Raw genomic sequence first — 18,883 nt, 5'->3', positions numbered from 1 at the left:
ATCTTAAAACATCTCCCAAACGAGCGGGAAAGTATAAAAAAGCCTATCGCAACAGTCTTGAACCTAAAAAAAAATCATTGACACCGTTAGAGGCTTTTTTAATATTTACTAACGCAGGCCTAACAAAATCTCAATATGAAATCGTACGTACAAGTGACAAGAAGCAATGGCCCTGCTACAGTATTTTAGTCGGAAAAAAAAAACATGCTATCCTGATTCTGATTCGTTCATAGTCACAGAAAGTTTAGCTGAAGTAGACTTACAAAGTCTGTTAAACCATACTGCCGAAAGATTGGTGTTGTATTTAAAAGAAGTTATCAAGACTCTAACGGAAATTAGGCGTAAACATATGAAATTATCTACGAAATGGGGTTGTGATGGCTCCCAGCAAACACAGTTTAATCAAAAGTTTGAGGATGACTCTAATTCTGATGCCAATATATTTCAATTCTCAATGGTTCCATTACAGCTAACTTGCGGAGTAAATAAAAAGGTTACCTGGCAAAACCCTACACCATCGTCTCCAAGGTTTTGCAGGCCAATTCGAATTAGGTTCATAAAAGAAACTGCTGATGTAATAGCTGAAGAAATTGCTTACATGGAAAACAAAATTGCAGGCTTGAAACCAACTCAACTTCAAGACATAGCAGTAAAACATGTGATGATGTTAACTATGATTGACGGAAAAGTCTGTAACGCAGCAACCACCACTAAATCGACCATGCGATGTTATATTTGTGGAGCAACATCAAAACAATTTAATGATTTGGCAGAAAAGGCTGAATGAAAATGAGAAGAGACTCATCTCAGATAGGAAAAAGAAAATCCAAGATGAATTCAAGAGAAAAATGGGCATACTTGTCTACATACCTAAGGTTGGATTTGGGAATACCAATAACGGCAACACAAGCAGGAGATTCTTCAACGACCCGGAAACATCTGCAGATATCACTGGAGTAGACTTCCGTTTAATTTCCAGAATGAAAATTATCCTAGAAGTAATTTCCAGTGGCCACAAAATTGATGTAGAAAAGTTCAGACAGTATACTTTGGATACTGCAAAGCTTTATGTTGAACTATACCCCTGGTGTCCAATGACTCCAACTCTGCATAAAGTTTTAGTACATGGTTCTGATATAGTAGAGAATGCGCTTTTGCCAATTGGACAATTGTCGGAAGAGGCTGCCGAAGCCAGAAACAAACATTTCCGGGAGTACAGACTTGGCTATGCTAGAAAATTTTCTAGAAAAGATTGTAACCAAGATATCATCAATAGGTTATTGTTAACATCCGACCCTCTGTTGTCCAGCATTGGGAAAAAGAAACACAAACTTACAAAGCCTTTTTCAAAAGAAGCTGTGGAATTGCTTCTTCCTGGAGAAGTCCAAGATTCCGACACTGAAAAGTGGAATCTAATTAAATATCAAAATATGGTATGTTATTTACCATAATAAAGTTTGAAAAATAGTATATCTTTTATTTCCTCAAATCCTATTGAATAGAATAAAATGTAATCATTTGGCTATTTCAAATAAAAAAGGTTAATAAAAGTTATATTAAAATGCAAATTATAATTCAATTTCTGGTATAACGACAAATTGTTCCACTAGGTGATCTTTCTTTGGCATTGATGAACATACTTAGGTTTTTTTTAATTCACTGCATTACGTATATGGTTTTAAAAGTCATCTGCTGTCCTTCAAAGTGTTTGGTCTAGATCAACAAACTTATTGCTGTATTTTGACATTAAGTGAAGACTGTTGATATGAATATTATTTTTCGCTGTGATTAAAAATTCAAAAGTATAACTAAATATATTAGCCGCTTTCCCAAATATAAACATTAAACTTATTAACTATTTTATCATCAAATATAGCAACTTCTAAAATACACTTTAAGTCTTACGTAACCTCAAACAACATTAGTGTTATGTCTAATCCTAAACTTACGGAAAATGAATTATTAGACGCAGTCTCTTTGTTAAAGCCCAAAAAAAGTGTAGGTTTCGATTCTATAAGTAGTAAAGTCGTTATTAAATCGATAAAATACATCACAATTCCATTATTACATATTTTTAATTTATCTTTAAAACATGGTGTTTTTCCAGAAAACCTAAAAATTGCAAAAATCATTCCAATTTTAAAATCAGGCGATCCTTCTGAAGTTGCAAATTATCGTCCGATCTCAATTCTTAATTGTTTTTCTAAAATATTAGAGCGAGTTATGTATAATAGGCTTTATTCTTTTTTAAATGTAAATAATATTCTTTACCATAAACAATTTGGATTCAAATCTGGCCATTCCACCGATCATGCAATCATTCACCTTGTTCAGGACATATTTAAATCGTTTGATGAAGGCAAGTATACCCTTGGTCTTTTTATCGATTTAAGTAAAGCTTTCGATACAGTCAATCATCAAATCCTTCTATCGAAACTCAAAAGTTATGGTATAAAAAATACTAACTTGTCCTGGTTCGAGAGTTATTTGACTAATAGGAAGCAGTATATAGTTTATGATGAAGGAAAAACTAATTATGAGACAATTACATGTGGTGTTCCTCAAGGATCAATTTTAGGGCCACTTCTATTTCTTATTTATATAAACGATTTAAATAAATTTTCTAACATTTTAATACAATTTTATTTCCAGATGATACCAGCTTGTTTTATTCCAATAAAGATATCAATATATTATTCCAAACATTAAACAAAGAACTAGACAAACTAACCCAATGGTTTAAATCAAACAAGTTATCTTTAAATATTACTAAAACAAAATACACTTTATTCCATCGCCTACATAAAAAATCAGATATTCCCTTAGAACTTCCGGACCTTTTTATTGACAATCAATTAATAAAGAGAGAGCAATCAATAAAGTTTTTAGGCGTGTTTCTAGACGAAAATGTAATCTGGAGGGAACATATAGGTGTAGTTGAAGATAAAATATCAAAAAATTTAGGTATAATGTACAAAGCAAAGCAGTTATTACATCGATCTTGTTTAAAAAACATTTACTTTTCTTTTATTCATTGCTACTTAAGTTATGCGAACATTGCTTGGTGTAGCACTAACGCGACGAAAATAAAAAAATTGCTTAGCAAACAAAAACAGGCTATAAGGATAATTTCAAACGTAGATCGCTTCTCACACACACAAACACTATTTAATGAACTCAATATCCTAAATGTATATAAACTAAACCTCTATCAAGTTCTTATTTTCATGTTCAAACTTGATAAAAATATATTACCAATCTTATTTTATTCAATTTTTGAAAAAATAAATCACATATACCCTACCAGATTTTCAAAATACAACTACATTCAATCCAAAACTTATTTTTCCGCTACTAAATTCTCTATTGTAAACAGAGGACCAAAGTTGTGGAACATAATATTAAATAATGAAATGAAAACTAATTATTCTCTAAACCAATTCAAAACAAAACTTAAGCAATTACTTTTGTTAACTGAAAATGAATTAAATTTTTTCTAATAAAACTTCTTTATATTAGAAATCAATAAATAATAGTTAATTAATTAATTACTTTAGATTATTAATACATAATTAATCAATAATTGTACATATATTTTTATCATTTTAAATGATAATCTTCTTTTTGAGAAATTTATTTTTTATTTTGCGTTATTTATTAATCTTTTACTTTTATTTTATACTGTTTATTTGCTTTTACTTAATTGGCAATGAAAAGTATTATAAATATAATTAAATAAGTTAAACTATAAAATGCTCTACCAATAAAATGTTTTTATATAAAATCATATCTTCTTATTTTTCAAACCAATTCTTAAATGTTATTTTTGTCATTTAATATTTTAATAAATTTTGTTTCTTTTATTTTACAAGGCAACTGTTATATCTTACTTTTTGAAAAACTATAAATTTTAAACGATATGCGATATATTTAAATTTTCTTTTCATAATATATATCAGAGATATATACATTGAAACTATATTTTATTGTCAAACTATATTTTGTCTAGTAATGACGCATTTTTTGGGGCTTAATGATAAGGACTAAATTTGTCTTCTTCTAGCCCCGGTCATGTAATTATTTTTTTATAAGTTACGACTGTAAATTTTTTTTTATCGGCAAAAAGTGTAAATAAAAAAAAAAAAACAAAAAAAAAACAAACTGTTTTTTATAAAATCATCTAAAAAAGGAGAACGAAATTAATTACAAAATGATAAACAAAGCCTAATTTATATTGACTGTAACAAAGTCAATATAAAGTTAATCACTTATTCTTAATTGTCACATAAAAATCTAGTTAAACGTGTCTTCTTTTCAAAAATAGTCAATGTCTATATAAATTTCTAAAAAGAAACACCACAACAAAACATTTGTTGCTATCTCAAAAAAAATAATGCTATCTCAAAAAAAGCTCAAAAAACGTGCACAAAATTATTACTATAACCCTAAACCCAATAGTTAAGTTTATTAAAATCCATACCCTAACCAAAACCCTGAGCCTAACCCTAAAGGTAAGGGTTAGGGTTTGGTTAGGGTATGGTTTGAAATGAAACACACGTCCACCAACTTCCTTTTTAAATGCAGTGTAAACACCGCCTTTCTCACTGATCATTCTTTTAGGCAATTGCAAATACCAAAATCTAAAATTTATGTTAAATTTGAGTTTTAGACCGAACAATGAGTTCGTGTTACAATGCGAGTTGATAAACAACGTTGTTATCAAAAATGTAACTTATACAAAATACGATCTAAGTATCAAGCAAACAAAACAAGACTTTTAAAGGAAATCGAATTTTAAAGAAAATCGCTTATTATTTAGTTATTATTATTATTATTATTATTATTATTATTATTATTATTATTATTATTATTATTATTATTATTATTAATATTATTATTGTTATCATTAATATTGTTATTATTAATATTATTACTACCTCTATTATTAATATTTTTTGATATCATTTTCATCAGTTTTTTACTTTTTGTAAGTTTCAAACTGTTCGCAAATATCCATGATTGTAAGACCTGATTCAGAAATATATCATTGACTGATTGAAAAAATTTTTAATTTAAGAAAAAATCTGAATTCATTTTTCTTTTTTTTTTACTGCAAGGTAACGGTACCAGTAATTGACCATGTACCAGTAATTGACCATTTAGGAAAAAAATTGTTAAAGTAAGCCCTACTACGGAACAACGCTTTTTCTACTACCTTAGTAGAGACAATCCTTTTACTAACAACCGACCTGGTAGAACCATAGATCCACGGATTTTTAAGATATTTAACGGATTTTTAAGAATAAAAATATATCTAAACATCTTAGCCAAAACTTTACAGTTTCCCGTGCATTAATGATACAGGTAAATATTTTACGGTGGTTCACAGAAGTTAAGGAATACTTTAAAAAAAGAGCTTTACAGTCTATGGATTTTGCAGCGTTTTGAACATTAAAAGAGAATTGGATGCAACATTTTTATTAGTGGCGCAGCAATCATTTAGGTAACCCCATCTTGAAAAGAAAAGATTTTTCTAAACTGCTAAAAGAATTAGTGGACAAGCATGTTATTCATTCTGCGTTGGCCAACGGCTCTCGCAAGTGTGGAATCTATCCCTGGGATCCAACCGTACTGAGGGTTCCAGGAAATAAAAATAACATTACTGTGCAGAATTTTGTGTTAAACGACGACATGCATTCAAGTTTGAAATATGTTAAACAGGGATTGCATTTCTTTAATGAGAGTATAGGGAAAGAAAAATTGGAATTATTTGAGCAATCTACAATTAATTGGGAACGAGATCCTTCTTACAGATCACTTTTCCTGTTGTGGAAGAAAACTGAACTAAAACTTAAAAAGCTTTATCCCATAGTTGAAGGCAATGATGATAATGCAATCAATGATGATGACTGCAATCGTTGGACCATCACATAGAGTGTCCCCCATAGTTGAAAGCAATGAAGATACCACAATTGCAGGACCATCAAATGTACTCTTAGAAATAAATGTAATCTCCCATAGTTGTAAGAAATGAAGATGCTGTAACTGCTGGACAGTCAAGTATATTATCACCGTTTAAAAAATATAGATTCTGTCCCCTGTTTTTGGCAAGAAAAAGTCACAGAAAAAAAAAAACAACAGAAAGAATACCCGCCATAGTGTCTGGGCCAATTGTATTTTCAAAAAAAATCGAAAAAAAAAATGAAATAGAAAGACTGAAACAAGAAAGAGCAGCTGAAAAGGAAAGAAAGAAGAGAAAATGAAAGAAAATGAGAGAAAGAAAAAAAAGTAAGCAAAAATTAAAGAAAAGGAAGCGATATGAAGAGTCTTATTCAGACTCATCTCTTTCTATTCCTGCGCTACGATGCTGAAGATTTTGAATGGTATAAATATTCTTCAGATGAAGATTTATTTACGCTGAAAACGGATGACTTTGTAATTGTAGAGTATGAAGGGAGTCATTTTCCGAGAAAAGTAGTGCAAGCTGAGGCCAATGGCTACGAGATAGCCACAATGGTTCAGATTGGAATTTCTTCTTATTGTTGGCCAGATAAGGAAGATAAACTTGTATATTTAAGGGAGCAAAACAAAGGAAAATCCGCCCTTTAAACTTGTGTTCTCGACGTGGATCATACCTTATACAGGAAATGAGCGTTTATTCGTCATTTCATATGTAATAAAATTTTGTAGTTTTGACATAAAAAAGCATATATAAAAATTAAAATTTTGTCTTTGTTGTGTTCTCGACGTGGATCATACCTTGAAATGAACGCTTACTCAACATTTCATTTTTGATAAAATATTGTATTTGTGTTGCATCGCTTAAAAAAAATTACAATATGTCTTTATGATGTTATATTCACTAAATTAAAGTAAAAAAATTATCGCGGCTTTCATTTTTCTCTCATTTAATATATCGTCAACAACTAAAGCAAAGGACGGTCAAATACTGAGTTTTTATTTTTTTAGATGGTCAATTACTAACGCAAAATGATGTTTTAAAAAAACAGCCACTAAAGCATGAAAATATTGTGTTTTGTAAAAAATTGCTTAATAGAATGCTAGAAGATAGTATAGTAAGTTATAAGAACTATTAAGACTATTTAATTGGCAAACAATCTTAAAGATATGGCAGTCATGCGAGACTTTTTCTCATAAACGGTCATTTACTGGTACTGTTTCCTTAGTTATCTCATGGTATTTGGTAGTGGTATTTAGTAGTATGACCACTACTAAATACCATGGCACCTGCCTATCATTTAGGCAGGTGCCTTTTAAGAACTTAGGAACCTCATTTACTTCCATATACTTTTGGGTGCTTAATCAAGGAGGAAAGGTGGAGGGGGGAGAAAAGGAAGAGGGTCGGTGGGGGTGATTTTTAGTCCAGATCTAAAAATTAGGGTAGAAATCTTAATAAAAGGTTGGGTGGTAATTTTTATAGAATGCAAATAAAAAATTTTATTTATAGTGCGGCTTGCAGTCAAATACGAATTGTTTAACAGCTGTTTCAATATAAGAGTCAATTGGATTTAATGGGTTCACCTAAAACGCAGAAAATGGAAATGGAAACTAAAACGCAGAAAAAGGCGCAGAATTTTTTTTTTAGAAAGTTTTTCTTTTGCAATGTTCCATGCTATAACAAAACTTCTTCTAATGGATATTCCTTGGAAAAATTTATATGATTTGTTTCATAGTGGCGTTTAACGTTCCCACGGTTTGTAGATTTGGGGTCCTAATATCAATGAAATACCCTATGGAAACCCTTTTAAAGGGTGATAGTGCATGTCATATGGAACACAAAATGAGTGATTTGAAAATCCTGGATTAAAATTCAACAGACTTATTAGCTTTGAATGTTTTACTACGAAATACCCATACATTTAGGCTATGAGTAGCCCAAAAAGTTTGTTGAAAAAAAATTTTTTTTGCATTTTTTTTTACAAAACACAACATATTAGCCTGTAAAATTCAAACCAATATTCTTTAATTAATTTATTTTCTAAGTGAGTTTGTTTTCAAGTTCTGTTACAACCTTGGATTTACATTAATGGATTACAGAGAAAAGACATGTTCTGAAGAAAATTTTCTTTTCTAAAAAAAATTAAATTCTCTTGCTGTTGTAGTCAATGACACATTTTAAAAGGTGACTGGCATAATCTGGGTGCAATGGATCTCTCTTAATTCTCTCCCAGTGAGATTTGAAGTTGGAATGTAGAGCTGTTGCCTGCTCACTAAAGAGGCTGAGTCCAATTTGTTTCATCTTGATGAACTGTGGCACGTGGTAAAACACTGCATGCACTTTGGGAGTCACAGAAATAGGAAGGTTGGTGTAGCTAAGTTTGAACTGTTCTATCTTGGATTCATCGTCAGGGTCCAGGCTTTTTCCAAAGCACGAAGTGACCACTGTCTTGAATAGTGTGAGTGTTTGAATGAAGCCAAGAGCTGGACTGAAACCTCTTTTTCTGAAAGCTGTTGAAGCTTATCCTGACCTCTTAGAAGCTTCATGCAATCGTTCCCATTGAAATGCCCCCCATGGTAAGGCTGGATAGGGATATGAAGTGATGGAGGCCATTCCTTGGCGCTTGGCCACAGGTCGCAAAAATTTTTAAAGGTGTAGTTCACAACTCCAAGTAATAAGTGGAGCTCCATTGGTGGAATAGCCTCAAGGACCAACTTGTCATCTTAAAATTCAATCAAAGGTACATGAATGACATTTTTGAATTCCTTCGACTTTCTTGAATCTCCTCCTGCCTGGATGTATTAAGAATGCTGTCTTCTGATCTGGCCAAAAGTCCGACGTTGTCCACAATTTTCAAGACCTGGAGATGCAGCATTACACCAACAACAAGGGTGTTTGCTACTGTCAGACTGAATCCCACAAAGAATGTTGGCCAGCTTTAGGTCACAAGAGACAACCAAAGAACCTGTTCGTCATTTTTCTTTGACTTGAATGAGGTCGAAAATGGCCTTCACATTCTGGTAACTCTCAAGAGTGTTTTGTGACAGTGCTATCAGCATCTGCTGCTTAACACTCGTTTTTTTGGTTGATACTGGTGCCATCAGCTTGATTGTCTTCTGTACTGAGCTGTGTGGAGGAGTCTCATCTTCTTCCAACAAAATGTGAGTGAAGCTCACTTTCAGAAACGATCCACCACCATCAATCCCGAGTTTTAAAATGGAAGATTCTGATAGTTTTCGTGATGCTCTGAAAACATCACTGAGATTGCTGAGGCTCTGGCAGTGCACAACTTGACAAGTTTGACCATTCTCTGCCAATCTGATGTTGCTGACCATGAACTGATCATTAAGTTTCTGGCCGGCTAGAGCAAACTTCAAAGGAAAACTTGGCTTCACCAATCTAATTTGGCTGATTTGATTTAGTGCTGAGCCGAGTTTTCGCATGCCATTGTTTGAAAGTCCTGTATTTTGCTGAATTTGAACCATATTTTCTGTTGTGAGTGGTTCTTTGAATAGCTGCTGAGCCGATGACGGACCTTTAAAAACAATAGGATAACATCCATTAGGAAAAAAAATATTTATTCTTGCAATGAGAATGATTTAAAGTAAAATTAGGTTGATGAAATAAAATTGAAGCAGGGTAATTAATTAAGAGATGAATTTTCAATAAAAGCAGTTGCAATTAGCATTTTAATTAATATAAAAGCATTCTTGTTTCTTTTTCTCATAATTTATTATTACAGGTCATAAATTAAATGTTTGTGAATCAACATTTTGAATGCCTTTTAATTTAGCATAATGATACTATGATAATTAACTAGACAATAGAAGCAATTATCTCTCCTCAATGGCAAAAGTTTTCCACAAGGCTGACTGAGTCTAATAGTGCCATTTGGAGATGCGCTTTTGGATGCTAAGACTGCTGCAGCCACTTGCTTTGCACCTACGGGATCATCTGTGGCCATTCTTCTCAGGTTTTCATGGCGAGTTCCAATGGTGCAGTTGTGAAGAAATCCTCGGCTAATAATTGACAAGCACTTTGTGCAGTGCTTTTCAGAACTCTGAGAAGTTTGCTTTGGAATTTTTTCCTCGGATTCTTTGACTTTGTCAAACGGATGCTTCTCCTTTCCTTTGATCTTTGCAATTTGGCATAAAAGGCACTCACAAACTGACAAAACTCTGGTTGTAGGTTTGATAGAAATTGACTTGAAGTCAAAAACTTTAGACACATGATTGATTTTTCCAGCACAAAGTTTTCCAATTTGAGATCTGCATGAAACACAAGTAGCCAAAGGCACTCTTTCATCACTGAAATCTATGTCTGTTTGAATCAGTTGAAGAATTTTCAACTTATAGTTTTCAGTCAATTCTTGATCACCCTTTTTCATGCATATAACACAAACAGATTTTCTGCAATCTTCATGAGTTTTTGAAAATGTAGGCATCTTTAAATTTATTTAAAAAGCGCTCACTGTGTTTACATTTTGCTTTCTTTTTTGAATAATTACTGCCATTTCCCGAAAAAATTATTGGCCGGTAATTTTTTAATCGAGGGGCAAAGTTCGAACTTGAGAATTTATCTTGATACATCGGAACAGCAATAAGATGCATATTTGGATAAAAGCTTTTAAAATAAAAAAGTTTTGTTTTTATGCATTACATTTTATATTATATATATTGTTTAAACAAAGCATGTCTTGTAGCATTTTAAGCACTTAAATAGATCGCATTATGGTATGCAAAAGCTTATAAACTTCTTGACCAAAATTATGCTTTGAATGTTAATGAGGGATTTCAAAACCCTTTATTTTGGGCTCCCATTGACATTTTTGGAATGTCAATGCGGCTTGCGAGCCGCATTGACATTCCAAGAACCGCATGCGGCTCGCGAGCCACGTTTTTGGCCATCCATGGTCTATAAAATAGTCGATAGTCCGCGCCGATTTCTGCGTTTTAGGCTTCCATTTCCATTTTCCATTTTCTGCGTTTTAGGAAAACTCGGATTTAATATGCTTTATATGTTCAGTAGTATTCAATGTTCTGTTATACTATGGTGAGCAATAAATGAAAACCTAAATTTTGATAAACAGAAATTTATTAGATTCTTTAAAAGTCAACGACTTCTAACTAATTATAATAATTCCACCGAAAATTTTTATTCTTATCAGTGACTGATATATAAATTTTTCAGTTGTTTTTTTTAAGTTTTAAGATTTTTTTTTTTTGTTTATAACATTTAAAAATTATTAAACAGGAGAGGGGGGGGGGGTGGATCTTAATAAGCATAGGATGGGTGGGAAAATTTCAAAAAACAATAAATTTTCCATCCCATGTATTAAGCACCTAAGAGTACCTTTGTTGGTAAGCTTTCATATCTTTTTACAATTATTTAGCACTTGTACCAAATAAATAATTTTAAGTGGCACTTGATGCATTTAATATGTATTAGTATCCCCTAACGAGTGGTGTTAGTGCAGGTCTGAGGCTCCCTGAAATGTCGCTGGTGATCATAATGCATTCCTTAGGGGGGGATCACCGTTGAATTATGGTCATTATAGCATCAACAGTTTTTTACCTATTTCGCCCATGATTTTTGAATTTAATAAGTGATTTTCATATGTATATACACTGAGGCATATTCGTTTAGACGCATCAATTTTTTTGTCTTTGTCTTAATTTTCTTCTATGAATTGTCAACTAATATGCATGCAAGTTATTATCAAAATAATTGTTGTGTTGTGGGCTAATAAAAATCACACAAAAAATTTGTCTTTATTAACATGAGAGTATGTTTGATATACAAAAGTACATTTTTTAATTGGAATATATCTATAGACGCAGTCATTTTTTTGACATTAAAAGATGGAAATTAGTAATGCGTATGTCCTCCATTACACTGGATCACCTCAAAAATTCTGCCTTTCATTGACTCCACTAGTCGTTGAAGTGTAGTTTGATCCAACTCGGACCATGATTCAAGGATTTTACACTTTAACTCAGTAACAGTTTTAAATTGGTGTCCGGCTGCTTTAGCATCATGAACTTTTCATGATAGCATTCCCCACACGTTCTCAATTGGATTTTTGTCCGGGCTACAAGCTGGCCATTCGAGAACCGGGATGTTGTGGTCTTTAATCCATTTCATAGAATGCCTAGATTTATGAATTGCAGCATTATCTTGCTGAAGTATGGCATTATCGTCCATGTTTTCATCCATATAAGTTATGAGAACATCATCCAACATTTCTGTATACTTTATCGTGTTCATTTTAGGTAAACCACAACACAGAGTCAACTTTCCTGAATAAGAAAATCCACCCCAAACCATTAAACTTCCTCCTCCATAATTTCGTTTTGTTTGTGGGTCATTTATTCCTCTTAGATCATGCTTATAACAACTGTAAGAGTCCGGACCATCTAAATTAAACTTTTTTTCATTTGAAAATATTACGTTTTGTCACTCATGAGTCCAATGCATATGATTTTTAGCAAACTGTAATCTAGCGATTTTATGGTGTTTTTTTAACGTTGATTTTTGGTGTGGTTTCTTCCGCTTTATGTTTGTATTTAGAATATGTGCAACATGTTTATTGGTGACAGGCAATAATAATATATCCTTTATTTGTGTTGCATTCAATTTATTTTTGGTTGCTTCGAAGCGAATTCGATTAATTTGCCGATTTGTTAATACTTTGTTGCCATTTGTTGCTTTTTTTACACCGTAATTATCACCTTTTGCAATGTATTTTTGTACAACACGGTCAGATCTTCCAATTTTTCTTGCTATTTCTCGTATAGAAAGTGCTGGTGAGATTTCTGAGCCACGATATAAATTAATTTGTATTTTTTCAGCATCTGTCAAATACTTTCCTTTAGGCATTTCGTAAAATGCAATAAAAATGATACTGGCAGAGCAAAAGATCAAATTACACTAAAATTTATCAATTTATTTGTGTAAAAGTGATTAAAAATCAATAATTACTGTTATTAACCTGATTGCGTCTATAGATATATTCCAATTAAAAAATGTGCTTTTGTATATCAAACATACTCTCATGTTAATAAAGACACAGAAAAAAATTTTTTGTGGTTTTTATTAGCCCACAACACAACAATTATTTTGATAATAACTTGCATGCATATCAGTTGACAATACATAAAAAAAAAATTAAGATAAAGAGAAAAAAATTGATGCGTCTAAACGAATATGCCTCAGTGTATATATATATATATATATATATATATATATATATATATATATATATATATATATATATATATATATATATATATATATATATATATATATATGTGTATATATATTTATATACATACATATATTTTATTTAACTTTTCAGTTTTATTTTATTCTGTCTCTAAAGTATATATAATTCAATTTTACACTCTCGTCTATATAATTTTTTTAGGAAGGCATTCTAGGAAATTTGAACCACATTGGCAATCTTTAGATCAAAGAAAACTTCCCAAATGGTATGATGATGCAAAATTTGGAATTTTTATTCACTGGGGAATATATTCTGTAACAGCGTTTAAATCCGAATGGTTTTGGTGGCATTGGAAAGGTTGGACAAAATTACCTCTTTTTTTCTCATTATAAAGCATTCCTTATTTTCATTGATAAATAAATATTTATTAGTTTTTTTTACAATTCCTTTTAAAAACAAATCTTGTTTTATATTTTATTTAGGGGAAAATAAACGTGAATACAATGCTTACATGCGTAATAACTTTCCATCTCAATCATATCAAGATCTAGCTTCTAAATTGACTGGAAGTAGCTTTAATGCAAATGAATGGGCTGAGTTAGTTGAAGATTCTGGTGCCAAGTAAGTTACGATACTTTGTAAGAAATGTGCCAAGTAAACTTTTATATTAAATAAATTGTAATTATTTATATTAAGAGTTACTTTATTTTTAGATTTATTTTTTAATGTTTTAATTTTTGCTATAACGTTTAATTATACAAAATGCAAAAGAAAAAAAAAAAATTATTTGTTCAGATACTTTGTGTTTACAAGCAAGCATCATGAAGGGTTTACGCACTGGAAATCAGATGAATCATGGAATTGGAACTCTGTTGATTTGGGTCCAAAACGAGATGTTTTAGGTCATTTGATTTAGCTTAATTTGTTTCTTTTTATTTAATTATTTTAATACATGGCAGTTGATTTGTGTCATGTCAACTGTCATGTATTATGTCAGTTGTTGTGTATTATATTAATAATTGTGTATCATTCCAATAGACATAATACACTACTAGATATGTCAGTTATTGTGTCCTAGAATCAAATGTAAAATATCGATTGCTGAAGGTCACTAGCATGTATACAGGGTAGCCAGTGAAAATTAAAGTATTTCAAAAAGTCAAATTTCCAAAGAAATGATTTTACAATACTTTTATAATGTGTTTTCATGCAATAGGCATTTCAGCATAACATACTTAATTACAAAAAAACTATTCAAAATTACCTTCTTTAAACCTCCCCAGGTTTTCAATATATTGCAGATATTTAATTGGAGAATAAAATGTCATTTTGTCTGAAGATCTCAAATCTTTGGCACAGTTTCATTAAAAACACAGTTAGATTCATTAAAACCACCACCATTACAGCCTTGCCTGATAACAGTTTTTTTCAAGCTTCAGTAAATATATAATCAATAGTATTCATGATAATTGTATTTTAATGGTAAAATTAGTTTGATATTTTTCTCAATCAAATATAGTTAATTCCCGATAAGTCGAACCTCCAGGAACCAAGAAAAATTGTTACACTTAAGGAATGTTTGACTGAAGCGAATTCCTGTTAAGTCAAACTTTTGCTGATATGAGATATTAATTTGACCTAATTCAGTTGATATAAAATACCAAATAAAACAAGAAAAACATTAACTAAGAACATACCGTAATATACCAATTTTTTGGAAAAACTTTGTTGTTATTTATCAATATCAGTTATTTATGTTAATTTTTTTTAAAAGATTTTAATTATGTCAAAAAGTTTTTTTTCGAGTTTTCTGAAGAAATTTGCTGAAAGGGGATGAAAAAATGGCTCTACTCAACGAATATTGAGTTATCCAAGGTTTAACATAATCGGAGAATTTTTATAGTAATTGATAAGACGATTTCAAGGGACCAAATAATACAGTTCAAGATAATAAAAGTTCTAGTTAACTGTATCAAGTTAAATATTGTATCTAGCCTGCTTAGTGACAATTGTCAAAAAATCAAGTGCAAGAATAATACTAATATAGTAAATGTTTTTAGAATGAAAATTAAAAAAAAAATTAAAAACACAACAAAAAACTGACTAATCCGTAATTATTTGTTTTACTGAAGAAAATAACTTTTAACATTTGTGAAGTTTATTAAAAGTTTTTAGTTTATATCTATAGGTTTTATTGATATATTCCATTTTTAGTAGATTTCAGAACATTGTTTTCAATTTTTAGCATTTGGCTATTTACTTTGTTTATTATTATTTTTATTTACTTGTTTGTTTTATGGCAAATTTAGATTTTCTAATAATTTAATTTTTTTTTATTTTTAAAGATAAAATAAAAAAATCTATATTTTTATTTAATTTTTTTTTATTTTTTATGTCTATAATATAAACAATGCCAGCCAATAAAGCCAGGAAAAAGTTCTAAATAACTTTCTAAAATCATATTTAAAAAATTATTTTGTGTTGACAGAAAAAGGTTTTTAATTCTTAGCATACTTATTAAGCAAAGCTAAAAATACCATTTTATGACAGGCCATCTATTCTACTTTATAAATTTAAAGCAATATAGTTTTTACTTTTATTTTTTAATTTATATTACTTATTTGTGTCTAAGTTTCAAACTGTTTGCAAAGTTATTAAATAGTTGTGATAGAAAGTTACTTTTTTGAGTTTTTTGTTTTTGTTTATTTGTATAGAAGAGTTTAGTCATTAAATTCAATCAATGAATTAGTGAAAAAGTTTATTGCTAATAAATTTATTTTATTCTTTGCAGAAATAGTAAGATCAGAAATGACACTATAAAAAATTTTCCAAAAACTGCTGGATTTTGAGTCTTATAGTGAAGAAATCATAAAAGTTTTATGAATTAACACTTTGAATTCCCAGAAAAATTATCTATCTAAGTATTGAAACAAGACTAAATTAGCCTTGAAATATCTTGAACTTATCAAGACCAACTTTATGAGTCACAACTTAATCTGGATATACAAAAAGTGTTTTTTTAACAAATAAGACTATTGAAGTATTATAAATTTTGTTGTTTTTTTCCGAAATATAATTTTATTATTTTATTTTTTAAAATTTTAGTCAACATAATCAATTTGTAGTACATAAATATAGTTGTTGATAGCATAAAATAGTATTTTTGTTTTACATATATACTCTTAATTGATAAAGAAGTAAAAACTACTAAATATGTTAATAAAAAGATAAAATGGAATACTAATTTTAACTTATTTTTAAAAGTTTGGAAAAGAAAGGAACAATCTTAAGTTGGGTAAAAGAGAAAGGAGCATAGTTGTGCATTGCACAAAGCAATTAAATTAGGTTGAGAAAATCTTTTTATTTTAAGGAAAAGTTAAACGCCTAATCTTTATCAGAAAGTGCGATTTCAATGGAGAAATATTTTTTTTCTGTGTGTTCTCTTTGTTTGAGTCAGAAAATTGTATGAGTCAGCCAATGTGAAAGAATTATAGTACAGATTTTCAAAATACTAAAAAAAAATACTAATTAAATAAAAGTTTTTTGAGAATGAAGAAGCAGTTGCAGTTAAAGGATGCAATTTTGTTATAACAAGTCATATAGGAATGAGTTTTGTTTTATAGCAAGTAATGATAGCTCATTTGAGCAGCGAGAGGAAAAGAGAAAGTGATGCAACCTTACCTTGATGGGACAGAGGCTTAGCAACTAGAGTAAATCCGTACAGATGTTTGAAAAATAATTCTCCTCTATTCTAATGTACTTCATTCCTTCCCTCAGGCGTTCACTGCTCGTGTGTGACCATTCGGCCAATTTTATATATCTCAGAATTATATATATGCCAAAGTTTATAAATGTGCATAGTAAAGTTTAAAAATGGGTGAGCAAAAATAGTAAGCCATTGCTGATCTATATACTCAAAAGTATATAGATCAGCTATATATAATAAATAAATATATATATATATATATACATATGTATATATATATATATATATATATATATATATATATATATATATATATATATATATATATATGTATATATATATATATTTATTTATTATATATAGCTATATAGCTGATCTATATACTTTTGAGTATATAGATCAGCAATGGCTTACTATTTTTGCTCACCCATTTTGAACCTGAGTCCTTATGTATATTGGACTCCAGGAATTGGGAAAAAAAAAAAAAAGTTCCAAGTCATTAAATCTTTTGATTTTTTTTGCAGATCATAAACCACTCAAAATTTTGAGAGCTTCTGGGCACCTCGTTCTGGGCACCTTAGACTAGGAAAAAATAGTGGTATAAAACTAGTCTTTTTGAGTCCTTTTGAGACTTTTCATCCCTGGTAGGTAATAAATATAAAAAGACTTTAAAAAGATAGTATGAAGTGCAATAATAGAGTCTTTGATTTAGTGATTTGATTTGTGAGTGATTTGATTTAGAATCTGATTTAGAAAAAATACAAAATACAAAAGTTTTAGTGAGGTCATAGCACGGTCTGAATCACCTAAAGGGGAACAAAGTGAAACTGAATACAAGCAACTGCAAGCAACCACTATTAAGTTGGGAGTTACTAGAAAAAAAGAAAAGAGTTATAGAGCAAGGAAATAGTTGAAATAGACTTGAAAAGTTGAAGGTTGTATGAGTCAATTAAACATGAAAACGGGAGAGAGTTCCAAAGCAGTAAAGTGCAGGGGGAAAACCTAGACAAATAAAAGTTTTTAGAGCATGCAGGGACAGATACAGTAAAAGAATGAGACTTTTCTGAGTGATGAGTCAAGCGATATTGAGTTTTAGTTGATGGAACTAGAGAAGATAGCTCCTTTGAGCAGCAATCATGATTGTATTTGTAGAAAAGAGAAAGAGATGCAACTTTATGATGATGGGAAAGAGGCTCAAGCTTAGTTGATAGAGCGGGTCCAACTATGTTTACAATGCATTTTTGGACTTGGTCGAGAAGAGAAAGACCATCATCTGAAGAACCAGCCCAAATATGACAATAGTATTCCATATAGGGGCGAATAAGAGATTTGGAGAGGTAGAGAATGGAATCAGGAGAGAGAAAATGACAAGCACGATAGAGAAAAGCAACCTTAGCAGATGCTAATTTAGCAATCGATTGTATATATGGTTTCCGTGAAAGGTCAGTAGTAAATGATAATCCAAGAAGCCATGAAGAAGAGGACTCAGTGAGAGGGATTTATACAGAGGTTCTTACCAACACCCTTTAAACATTATTAAATATTATCCTTCCCTAAGCAGCAGATAGTCTACAAGTTGTCTCTAAACATTAAATAGTCTGCAAGTTATCCCTAAGCAACAGATTGTCTACAAATTAATGCAAATTCTTCTATATGTTTTTAGACTAATCTGTATTTTTTAGATCTTAGTTTCAAATAGTTGTTATAGATGTTTTAATATATTTTTATTTACCATATCAAAACAAATTTTAACTACCTCAAAATAAATAGCCAGAAGTATTGCAACTTAATTGTGTATTTTTAAAATATGTTACTTCATTAATGCAATATCAAAATAGAGAGGGTAAATTTACAAGTTGATATTCATCATTACATATATATTTTTTTTGTTATTATTTTTTTAAATCTTTGACTGAAAAATTCAGATTTGGTAAATTTGCATCATATTTATTTATTATTCTTTTAACATTTTGTTTTAAAATTTGTTTAAATT

At 30.3% G+C, this 18,883-nt stretch overlaps 1 protein-coding gene across 1 annotated transcript in view; it reads left to right on the top strand.

Annotated features, from left to right (window-relative positions):
- The window catches only part of LOC100202379 (tissue alpha-L-fucosidase), a 40,850-nt gene that overhangs the window by 14,978 nt on the left and 6,989 nt on the right, over positions 1-18,883 (top strand). The window contains exons 3-5 of the mRNA XM_065802313.1: positions 13,386-13,541; positions 13,667-13,805; positions 13,980-14,086. Coding sequence (XP_065658385.1) covers positions 13,386-13,541; positions 13,667-13,805; positions 13,980-14,086 — 402 coding nt within the window. The remainder of the gene's footprint in view (positions 1-13,385; positions 13,542-13,666; positions 13,806-13,979; positions 14,087-18,883) is intronic.

The sequence above is a fragment of the Hydra vulgaris genome, chromosome 08 (assembly GCF_038396675.1).
Source record: "Hydra vulgaris chromosome 08, alternate assembly HydraT2T_AEP".
In the NCBI taxonomy this organism is placed as follows: Eukaryota; Metazoa; Cnidaria; class Hydrozoa; order Anthoathecata; family Hydridae; genus Hydra; species Hydra vulgaris.
Note: the sequence above shows the minus strand (reverse complement) of the source record. Positions and strands in the feature narration are given on the sequence as shown.